The sequence below is a fragment of the Centropristis striata genome, chromosome 11, assembly GCF_030273125.1.
Source record: "Centropristis striata isolate RG_2023a ecotype Rhode Island chromosome 11, C.striata_1.0, whole genome shotgun sequence".
In the NCBI taxonomy this organism is placed as follows: domain Eukaryota; kingdom Metazoa; phylum Chordata; class Actinopteri; order Perciformes; family Serranidae; genus Centropristis; species Centropristis striata.
Window position 1 is genome coordinate 24,296,750 of NC_081527.1, and position 27,059 is coordinate 24,323,808.

The 27,059-nt window shown below is 40.1% G+C and overlaps 1 protein-coding gene across 1 annotated transcript in view; it reads right to left on the reverse strand.

The window, feature by feature from the left end:
- Nucleotides 1-1,048: 1,048 nt before the first annotated feature.
- The window catches only part of LOC131980645 (potassium voltage-gated channel subfamily H member 2-like), a 36,620-nt gene continuing 10,609 nt past the window's right edge, over nt 1,049-27,059 (reverse strand). The window contains exons 3-14 of the mRNA XM_059344923.1: nt 19,967-20,139; nt 18,766-18,904; nt 17,193-17,330; nt 12,279-12,433; nt 11,171-11,412; nt 7,737-7,936; nt 7,109-7,196; nt 3,844-4,008; nt 3,119-3,243; nt 2,917-2,988; nt 2,392-2,491; nt 1,049-1,333 (exon numbers count right to left, since the gene is read on the reverse strand). Coding sequence (XP_059200906.1) covers nt 1,230-1,333; nt 2,392-2,491; nt 2,917-2,988; nt 3,119-3,243; nt 3,844-4,008; nt 7,109-7,196; nt 7,737-7,936; nt 11,171-11,412; nt 12,279-12,433; nt 17,193-17,330; nt 18,766-18,904; nt 19,967-20,139 — 1,701 coding nt within the window. The 3' untranslated portion in view covers nt 1,049-1,229. The remainder of the gene's footprint in view (nt 1,334-2,391; nt 2,492-2,916; nt 2,989-3,118; nt 3,244-3,843; nt 4,009-7,108; nt 7,197-7,736; nt 7,937-11,170; nt 11,413-12,278; nt 12,434-17,192; nt 17,331-18,765; nt 18,905-19,966; nt 20,140-27,059) is intronic.

The window sequence follows — 27,059 nt, forward strand, 5'->3', positions numbered from 1 at the left end:
CCAATGACACGTCTTGATTGTTCTTCATTTTATTGACCACTAGATGTCCTCCTCGAGCACTGTGTGTAACTGAAGCCTTGAGTAATGGACCATGTTTTGTATCACTAGCAGTAAGACACACACACACACCCACCCACACACACACACACACACACACACACACACACACACACACACACACACACACACACATTCTTTTACTTCTATCTTTGTGAGGGCCCTCATTGGAACAGTGAATTCCCTTGCAAGGTTATAATAGTTTTGAATTTTTCATTAGTTTTAGTTTTAATTTCGTTGTGAATTTTTGTTTTCAAATTTAGTTAGTTTTAATGAGATTTTTAGAGTGAGTTTGCTAGTTTTAGTTTAGTATTTATTTTTTTGAAATGCTTTAGTTTTAGTTTAGTTTTTATTAGTTTTAGTTTTTAGTAATGGGGTATTTGTTGGGTGGAAGATTAAAAAAGGTCACAGTAAATTTTGCCTTTATTTCCTTTGTCTGATCCATCTTCATTACGTATGAAAAAAGTTGACAAAGACGAAAACGAAGGACATTTTCACTATAATTTTAGTTAGTTTTGTAACCACACAATACAGTTTCAGTTAATTATCATAATCATGTAACCTTTAACCCTTAAAACAAAGTCTGAAATCTCAAAAAGCCTTTAAAGAAGTGAGGACCGGCCGAAATGTCCTCACTTTGCAAAAATGTCCTCACTCTGTTGGTTAAAAAACGTGTTCTGGTCCTCACTATGTAGGAAGTACAAGAACACACACACACACACACTTAAGTAATGTGGCGTAACAGTTTATTTTGGTCGGTCTGAAGATCATCTTTTTGTATTTTTTGGTTTCTGTCATATTTTTGTCTGCTGTGTAATTTATTTATTTGTATTGTCCCTGTTTTTAATATCTGTCTCCTATGGACCCTGAGTCTTGAATAAAAATTTGATTGATTGATTGATTGATTAATGTTTCTTAAATGTGAGCCTTGCCTGTTAAAGGGTTGCATGTCTTGTCTCTTCCATCATTATCGGGACACCTGCTAGTGTTGATGGCAGCAGCATGTATCTTGGAGGTGTGAGCAGGGCTGCTCACCTCTGGATCTTCCCCCTCATCGTCACTGGAAAACACAGGGCCATATCTACACAAGCCATTAGTTTAGAGTTTCTTTTTCTAATTAAGATTTGAATGATTGTTTGATATTTTATAGGAAGAGAATAAAACACCAGGTCTCACAGTGAATGTTTATGCTCATCTCTTTTGTGGCTGGCACGCTGCTCCCAGTTACTGTGTGTTCTTGTACTGTAGGCAGCTCTCCCAGCGGAGATGGTGTCACCTGACAGGTAAACACAAACAGTCACTGTGAGTTTGCATTCTGAAGAAATGAACAAGTTCAAAGGAGTGGAGTATGAATCAAACAATTAATGGTGCAAGCAGCACAAAACAGACATCTACCATCAAAGGTACACTACTGGTCAAAAGTTTTAGAACACCCCAATTTTTCCAGTTTTTTATTGAAATTCAAGCAGTTCAAGTCAAATGAACAGCTTGAAAGGGTACAAAGGTAAGTGGTGAACTGCCAGAGGTAAATAAAAAAAGGTAAGCTTAACCAAAACTGAAAAATAATGTACATTTCAGAATTATACAAGTAGGCCTTTTTCAGGGAACAAGAAATGGGTTAACAACTTAACTCTATGGAGTCTTGGGCTATTTTGTCCATTTTTGAATTCTTTTCATGTCTTTGTAAGTCATTTTGTGTCTTTTTTTGGTCATCTTGTGTCTTTTTTTAGTCATTTTGTGTCTTTTGGTGTCTTTTTTTGTCATTTTGTGTCTTTTTTGGTCATTTTGTGTCTTTTTTTAGTCATTTTGTGTCTTTTGGTGTCTTTTTGTCATTTTGTGTCTTTTTTTTGTCCTTTAGTCCAACATAAAATGTGATTTTGAATCTTTTTTTTACTTTCAAAACACTATCATGCTTAATAAAGAATTTTAAATGTTGCAAATGTACATTCATTTCAGAGTACACTGAGACATTAAACTGCATCATTTTCAATTCAATTCTGGAAAAGTTGGTGTGTTCTAAAACTTTTGATCAGTAGTGTAGGTTGGAGTAAATCTCGTCCGAGTCCCAGTTTAAGTCCAAGCACAAGCTAGATGATGTGCTAAAAAGCAGAGCAATAATAACAGTAAGGGTAGAAAGTAAGGTTTGGAAAACAATATACAGAATAAAATGTATTTATTTTATTATTATATTCATAATACTATTTAAAACGTACTCTGTGTACACAGCTAAAGAACACAGAGGCCTGTCCACCCTCATCTATGTGCCCCATCCTCTCTGGTCAGAGGTTCAGGGGCCAAATCATCTGAGATCTGATGTACCTTGTGAAACACTACCTGTGTGAGTGGAAGAGAGTTTGTGTTTCCTCTGTGGTCTGCTGATTCCCTCACAATCAGAGTCTTCTCCACTGAGAAAATCTACAAATTCTTTATTCACCTGCAGACAGGGAGGGAGAGGGAGGAATATGTGAAGCTAAAGAAAAGAAGAATCATGGACTATCGATACAGATACATTTCATTCAAACTTTTTTTATTTGTAAAGGTTCTGTTTTAGACAGTGGTACACAGTGTAACAGAGTATATCTGGCTCTTAAATCTAGCCAGAGATACAGTAGTTTCACATCCATTTGACCTGTTAACAGCTTCACAGGATTTACAGTATAAAGTTACATTAAATGAATTAACTTTAATTTAATTAATAAGAGATTATTGTGACCTGCCTCCATTCCATAATTCCAGAAACCTCCACTTAAAGCATTATTAGTCAAAACTAAAATTCAAAATACCCCTATTTTAGTTTTGACAAGTCATTATTTCTACCTTGTTTTAATAAATAGAGGATCTGTAACATGAGTAACATACATCTCTGAGATTGAAGGTAATCTCCAAGTTGGACCAGAAATATTCACAAAATTCAGGATACATGTCGAGAACCTGCAAACAAAAATACAAATACAACTTAGAACTGTCAACATCACAAGAAATCTATTTACAATGGGTATGTGTCTGTATGAAAATGAATAGCACAAATTAAAAAAACAGATAGAAAAGGACTCTGGCAAACCTCCAGCATATCCTCTCTGTGTATCTTGTGCAGATCACAGTAGGTGAGAGCTCTGACATCAGCATTGGATTTTCCTGGAGCATGAGCATGCAGATTGATGGGCTCCCCAAATATATCATTCTTCCCTGAAGCAGAAAAAATCTAGTCAGGATTGTAACACAATTAAATTGATATGTATATTAATTCACATAAGACACATTATTAACTCAATATGAGTCTTCCTTGGGCCACTTGATGGAGCCACTAGCATATATCGTTAGCCTCATAGCATATTTGCCTAAGACATATTTGAACGTTTTCGGGAAACAAGAAAATACACAATTTTTAGTAAGCCCATTGGTATTCTTAATTGATATTGTAACAGTAAGTTCAAATAGAAGTGTGAACAAGTTTGCATAAAAAATTAAATGCATCGATTTCATAACAGATAAAAATGTCTTAGGCAGAATATGCCTTGACTAAGGCAATTTTTCTCTTACATATAAATAATGTAGTTTGGTTTGTATGTAGCGGCAAAAATGTCTAAGTCAAGGAGATGACTAAGGCAGAAAGTGATTTTGCACTCCAACAAGTGTTCTGATAGGTTGAGAACATAGGCAATAAGGCAGAAAGATGCAGCAGTAGTAGGAGAGTAAAGTTAGGCAGATATCACAATTTGGCCAAAAAATGACTTGGGCAATTATGCTATGAGGCTAACGATATCTGAGCGTCATGCAGGCACTTACCAAGGATAGCTATGACCACGTCTCCTTTGAGGATCTCTATGGATCCTCTAGAGATAAAGTACAGAGCTGATATCAGGTCTCCAGCATGGACTAGGGTGTCACCAGGTGGAGCGTGGGTGGTCTTAAACCTCATGGCTAGGGCCCTCAGACAGCCCTTGGTAGTTCCTAGACAGCATAACAAATACATTGTGTTGGTCTCATGCTACAAGACATCTTTAATAATGTTTGTACTATAGCTACACACACACATATATATCCATCCATCCATCAATTGTTCTCCGCTTATCCGGGGCAGCAGGCTAAGCAGGGCATTCCAGACATCCCTCTCTCCAGCCACAACGTCCAGCTCCTCCTGGGGGACCCCGAGGCCGAGACCATCTCACGTTCCGTTCTACCCTCACTCGTGAACAAGACCCCGAGATACTTGAACTCCTTCGCTTGAGGCAGTACCTCTACCCACCCAGAGGGGGCAGTCCACCGTTTACCGGCAGAGAACCATGGCCTCAGACTTGGAGGTGCTGACTATCATCCGAAACACTTTGACCTCGGCTGCAAACCACCCCAATGAGTGCTGGTGGTCCAGGTCTGATGAAGCCAAAAGAACCACATCATCTGCAAAAAGGTCACCAAACCAGATCCCTTCCTCCCCCTGGCTGCGCCTTGAGATCCTGTCCATGAAGACCACGAACAGAATCGGAGACAAGAGGCAACCCTGGCGGAGGCCAACACCCACTGGGAACATGTTTGACGTTGTGCCGAGTATGCGGACACAGCTCTCACTTTGGTTATATAGGGACCGGATAGCTCGTTGCAACAAGCCCGGTACCCTAAACTCCTGCAGTACCCCCCACAAGACCCCCCGAGGGACACGGTCGTAAGCCTTCTCCAAGTCCACAAAGCACATGTAGACTGGATGGGCAAACTCCCATGACCCCTCCAGAAGTCTTGTAAGGGTAAAGAGCTGCTCCTCTGTTCCACGGTCAGGAAGAAAGCCGCATTGTTCCTCCTGAATCTGAGGTTCGACAATCGGCCGGAGCCTCCTTTCCAGCACCCTGGACTAGACTTTCCCGGGGAGGCTGATCAGTGCGATTCCACAGTAATGGGAACACACCCTCCGGTCCCCCTCCCTGAAAATGGGGACCACCGCCCCGGTCTGCCACTCCACTGGCACTGTCCCAGACTTCCATGCGACACTGAAGAGGCGTGTCAACCTTGACAGCCCAACAGTGTCCAGAACCTTCAGCATCTCAGGGCGAATCTCATCCAACCCTGGCGCCTTGCCGCCGGGCAGCTTCTTAACTAGCTCTGCGACTTCTGCCAGGGATACTGGTGGGCTTCCCCTGAGTCTGAACACAGCTTGGGCCAAGCCCTGCTTTCCCTTCCTGAGTCACCTGACGTTTATCCACAACCTCTTTGAGGCTGACCAAAAGTCCTCCTCCATAGCCTCACCGAATTCCTCCCTTCAATCAGAGAATGATGATATGGGTAGAGGTTCAGAAGTGAAGGTACCATCAGCTGCCTCATACACATAGATAACATCAAGTTGTATGCCAGAAATGAGTGAGACATTGAATGTCTGACCCATCTCCCCAGGATCTACAGTGTGGACATTGAGATCTTTTGGATTATGGCAATAGTATCAAGGGCAGTTAGAAGTACCAAAGTATTCTGCAGGCAAATGGAAACCACAATGAAGTAATAAGGAGGTCAGTTACAGCCAAATACCCCCATAATTCATGCCTTAACAGTCATCAGACACCCACTTCTAGCTGACCAAAGGAAGATATCAGGACATGAACATTTCTCACAATGCAAATAGGGTTCATCCATAGTCCAGCAGCCTGAGACTGGACATTTAGCAAAAAGACTGGGGCTGAGGGTTATTGTTTGTCAGGACAATTATCCAGAATGAAATAAGAAACATACATAAGTACATCAGAAAGTGGGCCCCAATCTGCTAAGTGAGTACCTCAGACAGCATAAGATGAGGTATCATGGAAGACATAGTGTCTTCATGGGATGTTCCATAAACAGATAAAGGATATGGCTGAAATAAAGAAATACTACCCTTGTCTAGAAAAGGCGAGATTAAAGGAGAGGACAGAGGGTCTTATGATAATGGCACAGGAACAGGTTCTACGCTACACTGAGCTTGAGGAGGACAAACATCAACAAAAGGTAATTCAGAGGAAGATTTTTTTTACATCCCAGCTGATGTCCTGCCTGAACCGCAAATTCAGGCAGAAACCCTCCAGATGGTCATCCAGCCTTCTGCCTGGTCTTCAGTCAGCTATCTCTGCAAGTCTGTCACAGGCCTCCTGCTCTGTTTTCCAGCAGTCCCTGACCTACAACCTAATCATCAGTTGGCAGGGGCTCTCTCTAGGTCGTCCTCAGACGAGCCTTCCATCTTTGCTTCCAGTCATCCCGATTCTCCATACATCTGGCCAGTTCATCGGTACTTTGTGCTCCTGCATCGTCCTTGAGTACGTCCACATATGTTGGTGTGGGACGTCCCACAGACTGGCGCCCGTGTGTTGGTTCCCACAGCACCAGTTTACTGGCCGACAATTCTTGGTGCCTTTGGCAGTGTCCTGCTAGTCTCATTCTCCTGGCTGTTATTTTCTGGCTCAACCTTGGAAAGCCCTCATACAGAGTCTTGTTGGTAACATGTGTACCCTTACTGATGTTTAATACTGCACGCAGCATTCTGGTGTAGCACCCGTCTAGAGACTTCTGCAAGGTTGGCTTCAGGGTCCAGCATTCACTGCCATATAGGAGAACAGACTCCACAGTTGCATAGAAGAAGCTATGTTTGATTTTATGGGGGAGGTTGGAGTTCCATACACTGGTCATGCCATTCAGGGCCCTCCATGCAAGTGCCACTTTCAGGTCTTGCTCAGTTGAGGGGCCCTTCGTGACTTCAAGCGGCCAGACCACATCCAGTGGTTCTGCTCGTCGGTTCTGGCTTTTGGCAAACTTCGTCAGGTCCCAGGCTACTTGCCCCCTGAATATTTATGGTATGTCATATTTTGGAAACTGTTATACATGTTAATGATGTTAAAATATACTCTGCTGTGTTAACAGGAAGTTGATATTAACAAAATGACTTACAGTATACCCTTATTGAACAATACATGTATATAGTGTTTTGATGAATGAAGTATGTATTTGGTGAAGGTGAATCAAATTGTAATTATTCCTAATCAATACTAATAAAATGTGATATCAAATTTTAGAAGACATTTTTAAGGTAAAATGGTTTTACCTTTAAAAGCCTTAAAATTTTGCAGCAGTGACCTGTTGAGGTGGAGACAAATATCTGCCTGGAGACACTCTGGGAAACCCTTTAAAACCTGATGGTTATATAGGAATGGGAGAAAAAAAGATATTATCCAATTTTAACAAAATTAATATACACAATGAATTAAATAAATTACTTAAATGTCATCTAAAGCATATTTTAGTTTCTTGAAAAGTGGTGTATAGATACAATTTATAATTATTATTACTTGATACAGAAATTAAAGCCATAGCTAACCTAGCAGGACCCTTATTAAAGCCCTGCCTTTTCATGGCTGCATCTTTAGATCAAATGTAAATATTATATCTGTTTTATGGATATGTTTTGACAATTTTTGCCATAATGAGCTTGTTTATTTGAGTAGCTTTGGAAACTATGGGATCTGAAACAGAAGTTGGTTTAACAGATAAATACACAAACAAGCTGCCTGAAATCATATTAAAATTATGGCTAAAAAGTATATGTTCTCAGCCATAAACAACATAGACAAAAAGAAATCTAGGCTGTTGAGTTGGCTGAACACAAGAGCTGAGGACTTACGATATAGCTAACAGAGAAAAGGTAAGATCACATGAAGGTCTCCCATACTCACAGCATTCATGTCTATTCCATTAGTGTATGACCATGCATGTTGGAAGTACTCTTCCAGCCGCTGCCTCAAAGGGTTGGGGATCTGGTGGAAGCGGATGAACTCTCGAACTCTCATCATTTGGGCATGGTAGCGTGCAGTACCAGAGTACAGCCGCTGGATAATGGCTGACACATTACCAAAAATACTGGCATACATCAGAGCTGGAGAAGAGACCAAAACCTGGTTATTATTTACCAACCTTTCAAACAAGGAGTTTAATAGTTCATGGTCTAGTTCAGGGGTGTCAAACTCTGGCTGCCTGCAGTGTAATTTTATTTGGCCCGCGAGGCAATACCAAATTATTATATTATTATTGTACTATAACAGCTGACCCGCCGGTATTATACGGCGCATTTACCGCTAAAACTACAAATCCCACAATGCCCTGCTGTTGTTTTGGCGCGTCAATCAGGACAGGACCCAGAAACGCTCCTCTGTGACAGTCGTCATAGCAACCTCAAGCTAGAGCTGTCTCCCAGCTACCCCTTCCCAAAAATGGAGAAAAGAAAGGCAGAATTTATTAAGCTGTTGAAAAAGTTTATTTTGATATTTAAATTGGAAGGATGCAAATAGAAGAGGCATACAATTTTTATTTAATTTTTATTTAATAAATTAATGACACTGATGTGTTTTTTATTTGAAATTTGATTTTGCATGTCTGCACTATTTAGTTATATATTGTATGTTTATAAGCGTCGCTGGTTCCATATTTAATGTTAAAGCAAAACATGTTTGGTATATATTAAAAGGTTTATTTGTTCAATGTTGGCCCGCAATTTTATTCAAGTTTTAAATTTTGGCCCATTGTGTATTTGAGTTTGACACCCCTGGTCTAGTTCATTAGCGCAAAGAGAAGAAAAAAACAAAACGGAAACAGGTTATAAGAAAAAAATACACAATATACAGCTTCAACATTAATTTGATCATGTAAAAAGGAGGTGAATGAGGACTTTCATGCACCTCTCCTCTACTGTCTGATACGGATGATTTAGTGGCGAGACGTAGGTCTACCTCACTTCCCTGGAAATGGTCCCGTTTTAAACGACTGACGTTGGTCAAAATAACGTTATTTTCAAGACATGCCGCAAACTGTCACTGTGAAAAGCAGCTCAACGACAAATCTGTTCCACCACTTGCGAACGAACCACATTTTTAATTCTGTAGCAGTGACCACAGTGGTAGGCTCCCCAGAACACTCTCCCGCTCTCAGGGACAAGTAAATAGAACACTGTCGTCATAACAACCGTAACAGCACGAGCACTCTGTTAGCATTACTCCAGTTTCTGAGTGAGGTTAGACCAGGCAGCAATCTCCGTGTCTGAGCATGGAGGCCAACCAGGAAGTGCATAAAACCTGCAATTCAACAAAAATTCCAGTAGGTGGTGCTAAGTTTGGCTGCAAAAGAAATCTGCCCATTCTTTTCAGTGCTAAATTTGAAAACTTCTCACTTGATTTATTACCTCAGAAAAAATTTTCAGGGACAACATTATGGTCTCAATCACTAGTAAAAAATATTCTTCAAGACAATTTGATGTCAATAGTTCTAATAATGGCCCCATTTAGAAGAAAATAGAAGATAAAGAATCATATGATTTGGGGCGGGGCTACCTTTGATTGACAGGTCACTGACAAGGCGAGCCGTCACCAGGAGAGAAGCAGAGCAATGCATATCCACGGCAACGTGTCAATAAAGTTATATATAACGTTATATAGATAGAAAAGAGGAGGTTTACCGATTTGATCTCATATCTTTGACCCTTTCACTGTATTTTCACTTAATGACAGTTTATTTGAACGTTTTGTTCATTAAATGTCTTGTTCAGTGTTTGGTTGGACTAACAGACACTCCAAGAAGTCGCTGCTCAGTTTTCTGAGGTAAGAAAGATACATTTTGTTTTTGTTTTTTTGCTAGCCAAAACTAACATCCCAGTTAATGCTCCAGTTAATGCTAACATGAATTAGCAGCAGCTTCTCTCAGTCAGGTTGAGGTGTAGAGAGGCTGTAGTCAGTGATCAGATCCCTCTCCTCCTCCACAATCCAAATATGGTCTGCTTCCTGTATCGGAAACAAGATGGCGACGCAAGATGGCGACGAGTATAACGCTGAACTCGAGGCTTCCAACGGGCCACAAACCAATGGGTGACGTCACGGTGACTATGTCCATTATTTATATACAGTCTATGGGTTAGACTACCTTTTAAGCTAATGGCTATCTACCGTTACTGGAAGAGAACAAAGCACACTGCAGCCTTCACTAGTTTTCCCAGTGCATGTATTTACTATGCGTTACGCTAAGAACATGTTGGACCCTTCTTCAAAATAAAAGCAAACACATGTAGCTCTCAAAATAAGAGCACATGGATGTGTTAGTAGAGTCCACAGAATTTACAAAAGCACTGCCAAATATGATGCCTTAATTAAAACAGAAGAACCCTTACTCTCCCTTACAATAATTCATGAAAATAATCAATGGAATAGTGGCATTAGAATGTGCGAGAGGCCTTCAAATTTAGGCTTTTACGGCAAAAGATTGGGACTCCCCTACTTTGTTCGGTCCCACCATCATAGTATCATAAAATCTTGTAAGAAACACTGGTTCTAAAGCTTATTTTGCAGTTAAGTGTCATTTTTTATACTTTCTAAATTGCTTATTGATATTTACACATACACACCATCTAGGGCACAAATAACCCTTTAACCCCACTCTATTTAATGTCTCTACATTGAAGTTTAACTGGGAGTCTCTTGAATGCTTTAGTTTAAAGAAAATAAACAAGAGCTGTTGTTCTGGAACATTGTGTCCATCCATAGATGTCCTGGTAAGCAAAACGAATTGTAACAGCTTTTTTTTTTGTTAAACATTTTAAAGGATATCGTCAGATTATTGTTACCTGGAAATTTCAAAAAATAATAATTTGCCCATATCGCCCACCACTAGTGTGATATTTTTGGATTCTGGCAGCTATATTTTGGATTAAACTTTTTTTCCAGCCTGGAACAAAACATACATATTGTTCAAATGGAAAAAGACAGTTTGCTTTTTCTAATGTTGGAGTTATGGCTTTGCAATCTGAGGTCAGACAAACAATTTCCCAGATTTCTGACCTGTGCAGTAATTTTAATGGAGAATCATTCTAAATAGGATTATATTTCCTACCACAGCTAGAGGATCAGCATCATCTGTTATAACTCACCACAACCATCACCAATCATCTAATAGCTGGACAAACTCTTTAAAAATCTAGTAAAAGTTGTGACATGTTAACTGAGGAAGATTTTTTTGCCATCTTTTTTTTTCAGGGGCTGAAGCAGACTTAATTTCCAGGCTACAGAAAAGGCTACTATTTTTGTGACATGGCCAAAAAGTCCAACAGTTTTGTTCTTGTAGAGCTCACCTCCAATAAGCATGACGCAGATGGAGAAGATCTTCTCAGAGTTGGTGTTTGGGGAGACATTCCCGAAGCCTACGCTGGTCAGACTACTGAAGGTGAAGTACAGAGCTGTGACATATTTATCTCTGATGGAAGGACCCGACCCCATGATGGAGTCATTGTATGGCTTCCCCAGCTGCTCACCCAGATTGTCCAACCAGCCAATCCCAGCTGAGGTTGACCGCTCCACACTACCAATGGCATACCTTGGGAGAGAAGACAATTCATTTAACCCGTGTCTAACAAACAGCACCATTAACAACTCTTTTGGTAGACCTGTCACACTCTGACTCAGAGTGAGGGTAGGTTGCCCGCTTGGCATACTGGAAAAATTCCCCCAAAAACCAATTTGTAAGGGAAAACTGCCTTACAAAAATAATGACAAGCCACAGTAAAAAAAAAATGAAGGTGCAAAAAATCCCATTTATTTAAGAACTATTTACATCAAAAGAAAACTTCCAAAACATCAAAAAATTAAATATATTTTCTACACAGGAGGGTCAGCACAGCTCAGCAGTCCCCCAGCGACTACCCTAAGTGAGAAAAAATCTCCCAATATAAAGTCTTTTTGATCATTTTGTGGTCAATTTGTGTCTTTTTTGGTAATTTGGTTTCCTTTTTTTGGTCATTTTGTGTCTTTTTTTTTGTCATTTTGTGTCTTTTTTTTGTCATTTTGTGTCTTTTCTGGTCATTTGGTGTCTTTTTTTTAATCATTTTGTGGTCAATTTGTGTCTTTTTTGGTCATTTTGTGCTCAATTTGTGTCTTTTTTGGTCATTTTGTTTACTTTTTTTGGTCATTTTGTTTATTTTTTGGGTGATCTGAACTGAATCGAATATGAGAAGCTCAAACTGATCTCAGAGAAGAGATCAGCAACACATGAGCAACTAATTTTTCCTAAATTATCTTTGCTAAGATTTTACTACAAAAGGCATTTTAATGCAGATAGTAGTAAAAAAAAATACATCCAAATGTTTATCTGTATGCCAATACCAGTGATCCAGACAAGAGTCTACATGTGCTGCATTTTAGGTGTAAGTAAGAAATAGTGCAGGATAAAGTAGAGTAATATACCAGATGCAGGCCAACCAGTGGGCAATGAGGGCGAAGGTGCACATAAGGAGGAAGAGGACAGCTGCACCATACTCTGAGTAGCGGTCCAACTTCCTGGCTACACGAACCAATCGCAGTAGCCGAGCTGTCTTCAGTAAACCAATCAGTGTGGTGGTCTGTTAGGAGGAGGAGACAGATGTACAACAATGTAATGTGAGTGAACAAATGTCATAAAACAATATCAATAAATAAGGAGTGTTATTAGCTTTTTGGCCTCCACATGTTCTTTCTCTTTCTCCCCTCACCTGGAGAAGAGGAGTACTTCTATCAGCATGTTTGTAGACTCAGTTCAGCATTTACTACTATAGTTGCCTCCAGAACAAGGTTATTATAGTTAACGAAAACTAACGAAATAACGAAAACTAGAATTGAAAAAACATTTTCGTTAACTAAAAATAAAAATAAAAACTAGAGTTTTTAAAAAAAACGGTAACTAACTGAAACTGTATTTTGTGGTTACAAAACTAACTAAAACTAAACTAAACTAACTAAAATTATAGTGAAAATGTCCTTAGTTTTCGTTTTTGGTCAACTTTTTTCATTCATAATTCAGTGTATTTATTTGAAAATGCAACACATGGTACATTTTTTTTACTGAGACTGGGATGTTTACACTCAAAAAAATTAAAAACACCCAGAACTGTAAGAGTTAATAACCTTATTGGGGCTGAGATGATAAACCAAAGGAAATAAAGGAAACATTTATTATGACCTCTTTGAATCTGGCACCAAACATATAGCCCGTTACAAAAAAACTAAAACTAACACTAAAACTAATAAAAACTAAACTAACTAAGCATTTAAAAAAAATAAAAAATAAACTAAAACTAGAAAACTCACTCTAAAAACTAACTGAAGATAAAATTCACAACGAAATTAAAACTAAAACTAATGAAAAATACAAAACTATTATAACCTTGCTCCAGACTCAACGAGCTCAGGGACCAAGGACTCATAATAATCATTGACAACAATGACAGTTGTCGACATCCTTCAGTTTGCGAAATTGGAGAAGGTTAGGTGCTCCATACATGGTTCTCTTGCAAAGTTTGATAAAACTTGGGATCCATTTTTTGCACATGTTGAGGGATTGGTTTTTACGGCTATTCCTGAGTAGCCACCCTGATTGTCTACTAGTTGTGAGTTTTTCTTGTGTGATTTTGTAGCATGCTGGGAATTTTTTTTATTTATCTCTGCTTAAGAGAACATATTATTAGACTTTTATTTAGCAGTGGGTGACCTATTTGTGTTTTTGTTTTGTTCTGTGTATTTGTTGTTCGCTTCCATTTTTATTTATTTAATTATTTATTTATTTATTTTATTTTATTTTATATTCTTACTATTAGTTATTCCTTATCTGATTTCATTTTATTTTATGTATTATTTTTATTATTATTATTAGTTTTTTACTTGTTACACTTGACACTGTTTTGACTCTCGTAATGTCATCTCTTGATTTTGTTATGTCACTGAAAATTCAATAAAGAAATGTTTAAAAAAACAAAAAAAACAAACAATGACAGTTGTCAGCAACCTGACACAGAACAACCTGATTCTCAGTGTCGACAAGGCCAAGAAGTTGATCATGGACTACAGTAGGAAGAAAGAGAAGCTGCACTATGAAGGTATTATTGGTGCAAAAGATTTGAGCACCTCTTACAGTGGAATTTGTAGTTGTGTACAGTGATTGTGTATGCGTATCAGTAAATTTGAAGTCACATACTAGATTTTTTTAGATTTTTTTCTCTCCACAAATACAACACAACACTTACACATTCACAAATTCTTAATTAAAGGTGCACAAATCCTATTTTACAAGTCACAGATTAAAAAACTGACATGCTCACATTTTTGCTCCTATTGTTGTCGTATATTCGGCAAAACATATTTGTGTAGCTGCATCAGACAATGTGAAGTTGTGGACAAAATTTTAATATGTGCAAATCTGAATGTGAACTTGTGCAATAAATGTTCAATGTACACTACCGGTCAAAAGTTTTAGAACACCCCAATGTTTCCAGTTTTTTATTGAAATTCAAGCAGTTCAAGTCAAATGAACAGCTTGAAAGGGTACAAAGGTAAGTGGTGAACTGCCAGAGGTAAATAAAAAAAGGTAAGCTTAACCAAAACTGAAAAATAATGTACATTTCAGAATTATACAAGTAGGCCTTTTTCAGGGAACAAGAAATGGGTTAACAACTTAACTCTATGGAGTCTTGGGCTATTTTGTCCATTTTTGAATTCTTTTCATGTCTTTGTTAGTCATTTTGTGTCTTTTTTTGTCATTTTGTGTCTTTTTTTAGTCCTTTAGTCCAACATAAAATGTGATTTTGAATCTTTTTTTTACTTTCAAAACACTATCATGCTCAATAAAAATTTTTAAATGTTGCAAATGTGCATTAATTTCAGAGTACACTGAGACATTAAACTGCATCATTTTCAATTAAATTCTGGAAAAGTTGGTGTGTTCTAAAACTTTTGACCGGTAGTGTATGTGAAATAATTTCTCACAAAAAAATGTGTGTTCTTTTAAAACACAAACACAAATCGATAAGTTCAACTGCTCGAATCTTCCCCACGAGTCACAGATTCTGTTTCTTTCAACTACAAATCACAACTTGCACCCTTCCACTGAGGTCTGTGGTGCAGAACGATCTGTGCATTCAGTCTATGGAGCAAAAAGGCGGGTGCTGATCTAAGATTACTGATCCTACAGCCAATCAGAGGAGAGGGACTTTTGTCCCACAGCCAATCAGAGGGGAAGACTATAAATTCCACTGTTAGAGGTGCTCAAATCTTTTGCACCAATAATACCTTCATACTGGACCCCATCACCATCTGCACTTCAGCTGTGAGAGAGCCAGCTGCTTCAAGCACCTCAGTGTCCACATCACAGAGGGTCTTACCTGGGACAAACACCATGACGGACGCCATGTGGAGAAAAAGACGCAGTGACGCCTGAAAAAAAGTTGTCTGGGTGCCCAAGATCCTATGGGCCTTCTGTTAGAGGCACAACTGAGAGCCTCCTAACACAGAGACAAGTATAGACAGCCCAGAGCATCCCTCTATAGCAGCTATTCTCAACCTGGGGGTCCCGACCCCAATTGGGGTTGCAAGATCATTTCTGGGGGTCGCCAAATCATTTTGGAAGTCAGCTCTGTCTCCACTGTGTTAAAGTGTTCATGTGTTTTAGTCTTTTTGGTCATTTAATGTCTTTTTATGGTGATTTTGTGTTTTGTTTTTTTGTGATTTTGTGTCTTTTTTGTGATTTTGTGTCTTTTTTTTGGTAATTGTGTGTCTTTTTTGGTCATTTTGTGTCTTTTTTGGTCATTTTTTGGTCATTTTTTGGTCATTTTTTGATAATTATGTGTCTTTTTTGGTCATTTTGTGGTCATTTTGTGTCTTTTTTGGTCATTTTTTGATAATTATGTGTCTTTTTTGGTCATTTTGTGGTCATTTTGTGTCTTTTTTGGTCATTTTGTGTCTTTTTTTAGTCATTTTGTGTCTTTTTTGGTCATTTTATTTCTTTTTTGGGTCATTTTGTGTCTTTTTTGGTCATTTTGTGTCTTCTTTGCTCATTTTGTGTCTTTTTTGGTCATTTTGGTTCCTTTTTTGGTCATTTTGTGTCTTTTTTTAGTCATTTTGTGTCTTTTTTGGTCATTTTATTTCTTTTTTGGGTCATTTTGTGTCTTTTTGGGTCATTTTGTGTCTTTTTGGGTCATTTTGTGTCTTTTTTTGGTCATTTTGTTTTCTTTTTTGGTCATTTTGTGTCTGTTTTTAGTCATTTTGTGTCTTTTTTTAGTCATTTTGTCTTTTTTGCTCATTTTGTTTCTTTTTGGGGTGATCTGAACTGTGCGTGTGAGATTCTGTTCAGTGAGCGGGGGTCACGGACAACATGCATGTTAAATTGGGGGTCGCGACTAAAAAAGGTTGAGAACTACTGCTCTATAGGATATTCACAACCTATGGTGAGCCCCGAAGCCCACAGGATTCTCAGAGAACCCAGCCACCCCAACCACGGACTGTTTCAGCTGCTGTAGCCTGTCAAGCAGTACCGCAGTCTAAAGACAGGGACCTGCAGGCTCCAGTAAAGCAATTTCATCAGGCAACAGTGCACAGTGACAAACTGTTTCCTGTCTGTCTATACTGCAAGTAATGAAAATGCAAAAAACAACATATTCATAGTCCTACATATTAACCTTCTCTCTCTCTCTCTCTCTCTCTCTCGCCCTCTCTCTTGCTCTCTCGCGCTCTCTCGCGCGCTCTCTCTTGCTCTCTCTCGCGCTCTCTCTCGCGCGCGCTCTCTCTCTTGCTCTCTCTCTTGCTCTCTCTTGCTCTCTCTCGCGCGCTCTCTCTTGCTCTCTCTCGCTCTCTCTCGCTCTCTCTCGCGCTCTCTCTCGCTCTCTCTCGCTCTCTCTCGCTCTCTCTCGCTCTCTCTCTCTCTCTCTCTCTCGCTCTCTCTCGCTCTCTCTCGCTCTCTCTCTCTCTCTCTCTCGCTCTCTCGCTCGCTCTCCCTCTCTCTCACACAGACACACACACACCACTTTATTCACACACTATATGCTCATTCTTTAAATTGTTATTATATTATTAGTATTATTATTAAATATATTATTATACTTATTATTATATTGTATTTATTGTGTTGTTTTGTTAATAGTAACATGTTTATGGCCTTATTAGTAGTAGTTTTATTGCTATTATTGCTTAAATGTCCAGGAGCCAAAACCAAAGACTTTGAATCTCTTGATTCTTTCCATCGTGCTCCTTGTTTCCCCAGTCTTTCTTCTTCTTATCCCACTTTTTCCCAAACGTCCATATTTCACCCCACCCTCATCTTTCTTCTTCTTTCCCTCCCTCCTCCCTCCTCCCTACCTCTCCCTCTCCACCTCCCCTAACAACCTCCTCTCCTGAGCGGTAGATGAGGAGGTCAAAGGGAATGGCTGCCACCATGTCGATCAGGAACCACCCTTTGAAGTAGTGGACTGCAATCCGAGAAGACTGACTCACCACCTGGGGAGACAAAACAAACTGTTAGCCACATGTATCTTTGAATTTAGAAAACAGGATACAGCAGATTGAAGATGTAAGGCAAAAAATAATTATGTATTAATGTTTCTTTTTTTTAACATGACTGTAATGTCTGCGAATGTAATAATGCATACAAACGTAATAAACCACAAACGTAATACAAATCTGCAGCTTTTTAATGCAATAATACCAGAAACATAAAACATTTGTAGAGATATTTTCTGTTTCCTCGCGGTTGTGTTCGTTGATGTTTCTACTTGTTAAATGTGAAGATGTGAAAGTTAGGAATCGGCGGTTAACGACTGTTGTTGCGTTATTACATTTGTGGGAAATCACGTGTTATGTTTGTAGTCGGCAGCGGCTATTACGTTTGTGGGATTATTGCATTAAAAGCTGCAGAATTTTATTACGTTTGTGGTTCATTAAGTTTGTGGGCGTTACTACATTCGTGGGCGTTACACATGACAATAAAAGCTGCTTGAATCCATACAAACACACTGCAAAAAAAGAAAAGTTGGGTGAACTCAAAATTTCAAGGCAACAAACTTCGATAAAATTTTAAGTTGGACAATTAAACTAAATATTTTACGTTTTGTTTTTGAGTTTGCTCAACTCTGAATTTCTCTGGCACGATTGTAACGCCGCTATGAAATGTCAGCTAATGTTGTGACCACAATTTTGAGTTAGCATTGATACGCTAATGGCTACTCTTGTAGCTGTAACAAGCAGCGCCGCTAGCATCAGTTAGCCGCTAGCATCAGTTAGCCGCTAGCTTTTGCTAATGACCTAATTGCACAACAAAGAAATAAGAGTTAGCAGAACTATTGTCCCTTGTTGTGAACCCCAACTTAAAGATATAGGTAACAACAACTCACCAACTTGTTTTTGAGCAGACAACTGGCTTCCTTTGTTGTGCTAACTTACATTATTGCCCTAAATGTCAATAATTTATATTTCCAAGTTTTACCAACTTAAATCACTGTTTTAGGCCAAAAAATACAAGTTGGCTTTTTTTGCAGTGCACAGTTTGGGGAAAAAAAATCAAATATGAACTGAACTGAGGTACAGTTTAAAGTGGCTGTACATGGACTTCAGAGCATGCACATGGGAAGCAATCCTAAGAACGGCAACAGTTAGGACAGAGCTAACTGTCGTGGACTCTGTGGGAGTTTCCTGCTCCTCTTTACTCCTCACGCCTGCACTTACTCCTCCAGCTCATGGAGGAGTTATTTCCTCAGTACTTATGCCTGTCAGTTAGCCTGTGTCTTTGCCAGATCTTAGTTTTTGCTCCTGCTTGCTTTGTATCCCGTCTGTTAACTTCTCGTCTGTTTTGGATTTTTGACCTTTGCTTATAACCTGTTGTGGATCTTGCCTGTCAGTAGATCAGCCAGTTATTAAGTGAATCGGTTTAGTTCACCTCATCATTGGAGTTAACATATGTGGTCCTGAAGTTAATGATGATGTCAACAATGAACATGATGTCCACGATGAGATCCACCACATTGAGGGGGGAACAGGAGTAACCACAGCTCTGCATTGCTGCCTCCTCCTGGTCACTGAAAGGAAATGTATCAATACATAAATAAAATGGGGTTTGTTCAGAGAGAGAATTACACATCCACTGGGGAAAAAATCAAAGAAACAAATCAGAACACTGAAAACAACAAATGGTACCTGAGGGATTCCACATTCGACACATGTACAGACTTGCCCCCAGTATTAACTTGATGCTTAATTCATTCAAACAATTATTCAAGCTGTTTTATCATTTTGACTTTAGGATATGCAGGAATAGTATAAGTAATTGACAGGACACCTTGTCTCACATACAGATGAAACACAAAGTTCTTACAACCACCATGGTGCATTGTTATATAGTGCTGCAATACACAACAGGCCACAGGTTTGTGTATGTGCCCAGGCGTATTTGTCTAATTTTGTTGCCATTTAGGTTAAATCTAATCATCTTACATCATTGTTAACATTTAAAATTAGTATATGAACAGTCCTAAATAGTTACACCATTTTTTTGTGTGTGTTTTCATGAAGTACATTTATTTTTCATCATCATTATGGATATTTCGAAGCACAAAAACCATATGCGGCCCAGGGTGCTCTTATATTTTGATCTTAGATATTGCTTGTGTGCTCAATATAACATCAAATCTGTGCGTATGAATGATTCATGCATGAGGCCATTGTTTAATTTGTTATAGAGCCTTCCAGTGGTGCCAATTTCTGACATTTTGTACAGATATTGTTCAGATCATTTTGAATGATTTGAACTTTAACTGTGAAATAAATGCGGGTGTGTAACTGTATTGTCTCTTGTCCACATTTAGCCTGTACACAATTACATGTTTCACTCATAAAAATTAAATTTCAATAATGAAATATACATAGTTTGAATAAGGAAAAAAGTGTGATGGTCACTCTTATCTCTGCAGTGATGTTAAGATGCACCCTGACAATGCCTCTACAACCAAAAGGTATATCCAGATGTGACACCATACCAACCTTAATCAGCTCTGTTAGTTCTATCAGTAGTTTAGAGGTCAGTAGGGGAAGCTTACATCTTTATGATTAACTCATGCAAGTCAGGTAAGCATGTGTTTTACCTTAGTAAAAATGTCGCAGAATAAGGAGTGAAAATGGCTGTATAAATGACTAAGATCAAAATGACCCAGTCCCACACAGCTTTGAATGGACTGTAATGAAGGATGGTCCACTTCTGGATTCTGGGAGTCTGCAGTTTATACTCCGGTAACACATCAGCACCCAGGGACAGCACCTGAAAGAGCAGAGAGAGACAGATAGTTCTGTTTGACTGCTGAGGACTTCAGTACCTAATAAAATGTCATGGGGCTGATCTTCAGGATATGAGTGACTTTGACTAGGGCCAAATTGTGATGGGTTGACAGCTGGGTCAGAGTATCTCCAAAACTGCAGGTCTTGTTGGGTGTTCCCAGTCAAGAGTCATCTTGAGTCATGTTGCTGTGGGCGTTGGAGGCGTGTCCCCAGCTCCATGTCTCCGGTGTCCGCAGAGCTGGTCGGTGTCGGCAAAAGGGCCATTCTGTGTGGAGTTTGCATGTTCTCCCCGTGTCCCCTGAGGATCCCCTTACAGGGACCTATCACAAAAACATGCATTGATCCTGGTCGCTAAAGAGCCTCCCCCTGGTCGGTCGGGGCGCCTGATGGGGGGAAGAGGAACCGGTGGGAATAACGTGATCCTCCCACGTGCTACGTCCCGCCGGGGAATCTCCCTGTCAGGTGTCAAGAAGCGGCCTGCTAACTCTGCATGTATCGGAGGAAGCATGTGGCAGTTCAGGGCTTTCCCCAGGCCAACAGGGACAAGGTAGCGCCCAGGATCATGTCATAGGACAAATTGGGTGATAAAATGGGTTACAAAATCGTGGGATAAAAATATTAATATAAAAAAAAAGAGTCATCCCACTGAAAGTTGGGGTTGGGTCCGGAGTCCGTAATGGAGTGTGTAACCCCTGGATAGCGTGGACACCACCCAAGGGTCTGAGGTTTGCCTCTGCCCTTACCACCAAAAGCATCTGAAAGCCAGCCCCTGAGGCTCAGGCCCTACCCCCCTGCCCCTTGGCGCCCTGGGGCAGTGGCGACTGGATGCGGCGCTGGGACTCTGGGCACCAAAACAACCGTGCGTGACGTGCCGGTCAGTCTGCGCTGGATATCGCTGGCCTCTCGATTGCCCACCTGAGCAAGCAGGTGGTCGGGAGTAAGTGCACAGAGCTCCCCTGCCTGGACGAAGGCACAGGTCCACGTTGCAGGCTTGCAAACTGATGCCTAGCCTGGTCAGCTTGTACACTGCGTTCCAGGGCCTGCTGAGCAGCTGGCCCAAACGTCTGACCAGGAGGGTCCGCTGACACACCTCAGACAGGGGGAACTATGCCAGCCAACCTGCCAAAGTTACAGTTGACATAACCTGCCCAGTTCCCTGGTCATAAAAGGGAAGGCCTGCAGCGAAGCATCACTGATGGTCTGTGCTGAAGGATTAGAATCTGACTCCTGCAAGGTCCATGACTGAGCCAGGAGCAGGTGAGAAAGAGAGTTGCCAATGTGGCCCATACGAGCAGCAATGTTATGACTCCGAGTCAGAAGATCATCTGTTGCCAGGTACTGGGGTCGGGGGCAGTGTGCATCTGTCCTCAGTGATTCATCTGGGGAGACAATGAGTGCAGGCTCAACAGAAGCTAACCGGTCCAAGCCATGGCTATTTGCATCATGCATTGCTGCCTGAGCTCTGCTAGAGCCCTGTGAGAGAGCTTGAGAGGTATGGGAAGCAACCTCATCCACACCTTGTTCATCCCCTTCGGTGAACAGGTTCCAAGATGCAGCCGTGGACAGTGTATCCTTCTCTGGATAAAGAGGACCTCAGCTGCGGGACTAGTCACAGTGGCATGGCGTCCCACCATCTGGTTGGAGGTTCTGTAGGAGAATCTTGATCTGAGCAAATACAGTTGACAGGGCATCGACCTTGTGAGCCAAGCTGCCAATTTTACATGCCTTCTTAGGTGGGGGCCACCAAGCCTGGAGGCACGACGTCTGATGTCACAAAGGCGTAAAGCCAAAGGGGGGCAGCTCCTGACTGCCTTCCACTTCGGCTAGCCTAGCAATGAGGCATAACCATTATCCAACACCCCTTCCCTCAGGTGCTCAACCCCCAGACATGCTGGGCATTGGTGGTGGCCATCCTCCGCTTGGAGGGGGGCCTCACAGGACACACACTGATGGGGACTCAACATACTGTTAATCATACACTTTAAATAAGAACAGCAGCGAGTAGACTGTATAAACAGGAACGCCACTGATATGATGCTCACAGTTGCCGTACAACTGTACAGCAAAAATGTAACACCAAGCTGTCGGGCGGAAACACAAGACAAGGTTCAGAAATTAATAAATATGCAATCAGGCTAAAGCGAGAGCAACAAAGCCACGGCACACAGCTGCCACACAAGCAGCACTGTGTAACAAAAATGTAACACAAAGCTGTCTGGCGAAAACACTAGACAAGGTTCAGAAATGAGTAACTACGCAACCGGGCTAAAGCAAAAGCACGATGCGAGAGAGAACAGCACACAGCGGGGAGAGAAGCACTAGCAACGAGGGCTAGCAAACAGGCTATAATCGCACATACTTACTTGCACACGCACACAACTAGGCAAAAAAAAGCGTTGGCAGAGCGATGAACAAACATGCAGTGCTCACCACACTTAGCCGAGTGCTGACAGTAACTGGACATGTGAGCGGGCACGGCAGATTCGCCGACGGCTACAGCGCGCAAGTCGCAGCCTCTGGTGGACGAATGACATCCGAAGCACCAACCCTTGGGTTACGAAGCTACAAGCGACGAGCCGATTATAGATTATTAGAATATTTGTTTGACATGCAACCATTCAATCCGCAATCGCAAGAAGATAGAAGGAGCAGATCCTCTGGTGACACCGGAACTTAAGAGTAGTTATACCAACAAAGTCACCTGTGACCCCTGGATGACCCGGGAACATCTACGTATACCTGTGCATGCACGAGATGGAATATGTAGTGCTTAAGCACCGCCTTTGCCAGTCAGTAAGAATGAAATAGAATATTAAATTTTCCATTTTAATCTAAAACAGTAATAATTTCTATGTCATTTATTAACAGAAAGCTTATACCGTATTTTCCGGACTATAAGTCGTAGTTTCTTTCATAGTTTGGCCGGGGGTGCGACTTATACTCTGGAGCGACTTATGTGTGAAATTATTAACACATTATTACCGGTATATCATTTCACATGTTATTTTCACACTAAACCGCAAGAGGGCGCTCTAGGCCGAGTATGAGGATGAGTCTGACGTAAGCGCTGTAGAAGAAGAAGCGCCGCATCTTCTACCTCCGGAGTTAGCGGAGTTGTTTAAAAGTGACACAGAGGATGAAGATTTCATTGGATTTTAGTTATTTGGAGTGACACGGATGGTTTGGTAAACTTCTTAGCATGTTATTTATGCTATAGTTATCTGAATAACTCTTAATATGTTATGTTAACATGCCAGGCACGTTCTCTGTTGTGTCATGTAACGTAAGCATACCGTACAATTATTCAGCCTGTTGTTGCCTCTATTCTATTTTTATTTTAAATTGCCTTTCAAGATGACATGTCTGTTCTTGGTGTTGGATTTTATCAAATAAATTTCCCCCAAAAATGCGACTTATACTCCAGTGCGACTTATATATGTTTTTTTCTTCTTTATTTAACATTTTATGGCTGGTGCGACTTGTACTCCGGAGCGACTTATAGTCCGGAAAATACGGTAATTGGGAAACAATTAAATCAGAGTAATTTAGACAAATTGAAGACATTTTCTTTGCATTTAAAAAATACTTACTGGGAAAAATCTTACATTTATAATAGAGTACCTTACAATTTGGTTTCAAGTGAAAGTAGGTCTGAACGGACCTAAATTTAGACACACACATGTAGCCCGCGGGGAAGGAGCTGTGAACAGTGTCATTAATCAGCAGCATCTCAGCTCCTCTGGGAACGACCATGACAGTCAGCAGCCAGAGGGAGGCCCTCCACATGAGCAGCAGCAGGACCAGCAGTCAAGGACGTAGTATCACAATGTTTTCTGTGGCAATATTGCATTGATGCATGGCAAGTATGTGTAATATAATGATAAATATTGCAAATAATCAGTGTCAGAAAACCTCTGTACAACAACCCCTGACCTCCATGCATCTTTACACTTTGTACTCTGTTTTTAATGGACACACCTGTTGTAAATTAAACACACTATATATGTATATATTGTTTAAATCTCCTTACAATTTGCACTATATCACACCACTGCACATGTTAACTGGAGTCAAATTCCATGTTTATGTATGCAGACTTGGACAATAAATCTGATTTTCATTCTAAAATAGAAATTGTACCTTTTTCCCCAAAAATTGTAATTACAATTAATTAAGGTGAACCTGATCCAGTTATCTACCCTCACAGCATAAAACCCTGGTCTTCTCTTCACTCATCTCGTACCTTGGCCTCTTTACAGTCGTGGTTCTAGACCAGTTTTACTGTGGGGGCCAAGGAGGGGCCAGTGTTTAATCAGAGGGGCACATTAAAAAATGGCAAAGATGATATTTAAGCATTCAAACCCTTTATTTTAGCTTATTTAAAAATCTCATTTCAATATATTTGGAAGATACACATACACTGATTGAAACAATGACACTTATCAACAATAACAATTATTTTTGTAAGACAATGACATTTCTCATTTCTGTGCACAGAAATGAGAAATGAGAAATTTTATTTTGAAAGTTTTTATTGCACAATTAAACTATTATACAATGTACACATTCTGGGTTCATTTTGTGTACAATGAGATATTGTTTGAACAGAAAATAGGTGACAATTGTTCCATTGTTCATTTTTATAAATTGATCATTTTATTATTGATTGACACAGGGGCCACAGCAGGGGCCAAGGGCTTCTTCACAGGGGCAGTGGCCCCTGGAGGCCCCTGTGTAGAACCACCACTGCCTCTTTAGTGTGTTTGCTACTTCCTGCTGTTTATTAGCTTGTCTGCTAAAAATGTTTTTCTGCTTTGCTGAAGATCTGAGTCAGGCATTTGGGTCCAGACCTGACATGGCTCATAACAAGACAGGTGCATCACTATTTATAACAGCGTGTTATGACACATTTTGCTGGGATAATACTGATGGAAGTGAGATGACAAACTGAAATCTTAATGTTACGAAGGGATGTTGACATAATTTTCATATGATGACATAATATACAAGTGAACACACGTAACATATAGCAATATCGCAATGCTCAGCAAAGTTTAGGGGAAAAAAGTTTAAAAAGTAATTATACGATGTAAATGCTAAAAGTGAAGTTTGAGGACGACGTGGCTACTGGACGTGACATAGATACGTAAAAACGTGATGCAGGACGTTTGAATCACATGGTTTATGTTGTTTTGAAGCCTAAACATGGGGAAGAATTGGCGTATGCACACAAAATTAGATTTTGGTGTATGCATTGCACATAATTTGAATGTCTAAAGTCGTGTTATTTGTACGCAGATTCAATTATTTTGATTGATTAATTCACTTTGACTTTAATGGAGACAGCCACTGACGCGCTCTCTTTTTCTCTACCACTGACTCCACACACCAAGGTTATTATAGTTAACGAAAACTAACAAAATAACGAAAACTAGAATTGAAAAAACACTTTCGTTAACTGAAATAAAAATACAAACTAGAGTTTTTAAAAAACGGTAACTAACTTAAACTGTATTGTGAGGTTACAAAACTAACTAAAATTATAGTGAAAATCACCTTAGTTTTCGTTTTTGTCAATTTTTTTCATTCATAATTCAGTGTTTCTATTAGAACATGCAACACATGGTAAATATGTTTACTGAGACTGGGATGTTTACACTCAAAAAAATTCAAAACACCCAGAACTGTAAGAGTTAATAACCTTATTGGGGCTGAGATGATAAACCAAAGGAAACAAAGGCAAAATTTATTATGACCTCTTTGAATCTGGCACCCAACACATAGCCCGTTACAAAAAACTAAAACTAACACTAAAACTAATAGAAACTAAACTAAAACTAAGCATTTTCAAAAAATAAAAACTAAACTAAAACTAGAAAACTCACTCTAAAAACTAACTAAAACTAACTGAATTTGAAAACAAAAATTCACAACGAAATTAAAACTAAAACAAATGAAAAATACAAAACTATTATAACCTTGCCACACGCACAAAAACAGACACACACACACACAGTTGCACCTACCTCTTGGGCTACTATTGAGGAGATGCGGACAGCTCTCTTCACTCTGGTGTTTCTGCATTCACTCTGCAGGCCATCCTGAGACACACTCCTGTCCAGGACACTCACTGAAGACATGGTCAACACCTTCTTCAAGTGCAATCTGTCCTCTTCTGTGTCTTCTTCCTCTTCCTTTTTGTCTCAGATACTTTACAGTTCACTTCTGTTTGAAGAACTTTGTAGTTTGTTCAGTTGCTCCCCTTCTTTGTTTACCACCATGCTCAGTATGTCCTCTCAGTCCATCTCAGTCCCGTCTGTGAGAGTTTCTCACCTGTTCAGTCACTCACTCTGTTCTTTCCCTTATTCTTGTAAGTGTAGGCTATGAACCTTCAATGGGACACAACTGGGGTCGCTTGCGGGTAAAAACGACAAAATATTTTAAGGGAAGTGCCTTTCGTTTAGACGGTGACAGCGTTTTTTGGGGCTTAAAAACACAAAAATGTGAAACCACCCTCCATAATGTAAAACTGTAATCCGCTCCGCCGTAGCGTGTCGTCTACACTGACAAGACACAAAACTCTGATCTGATCTGCTCACGTCACGTATGTGTTTACGTCACATACATGCTCCAGTACAGGAAATAAACAAACGTGGGATTATTTCCATGCGTGGGACCTTCAAGCTGCTCTGGCAGCTCTAATAAACTTATAGGAGTCTTTCCACCAAATGTACAGGATATGTACAGATAGTATTAGTGAACAGAGAAGGATCTGGAATTACCTCCATCACATTCTGGATGCAGCAATTCGTCAGAGGCGAGCCAGACGGCTGTGAACGAGACCTGGGAGATCTGGTGATGGTGGAGAACTTTGTGGAAGGAGTAGCTGATGAAAATGTGTGG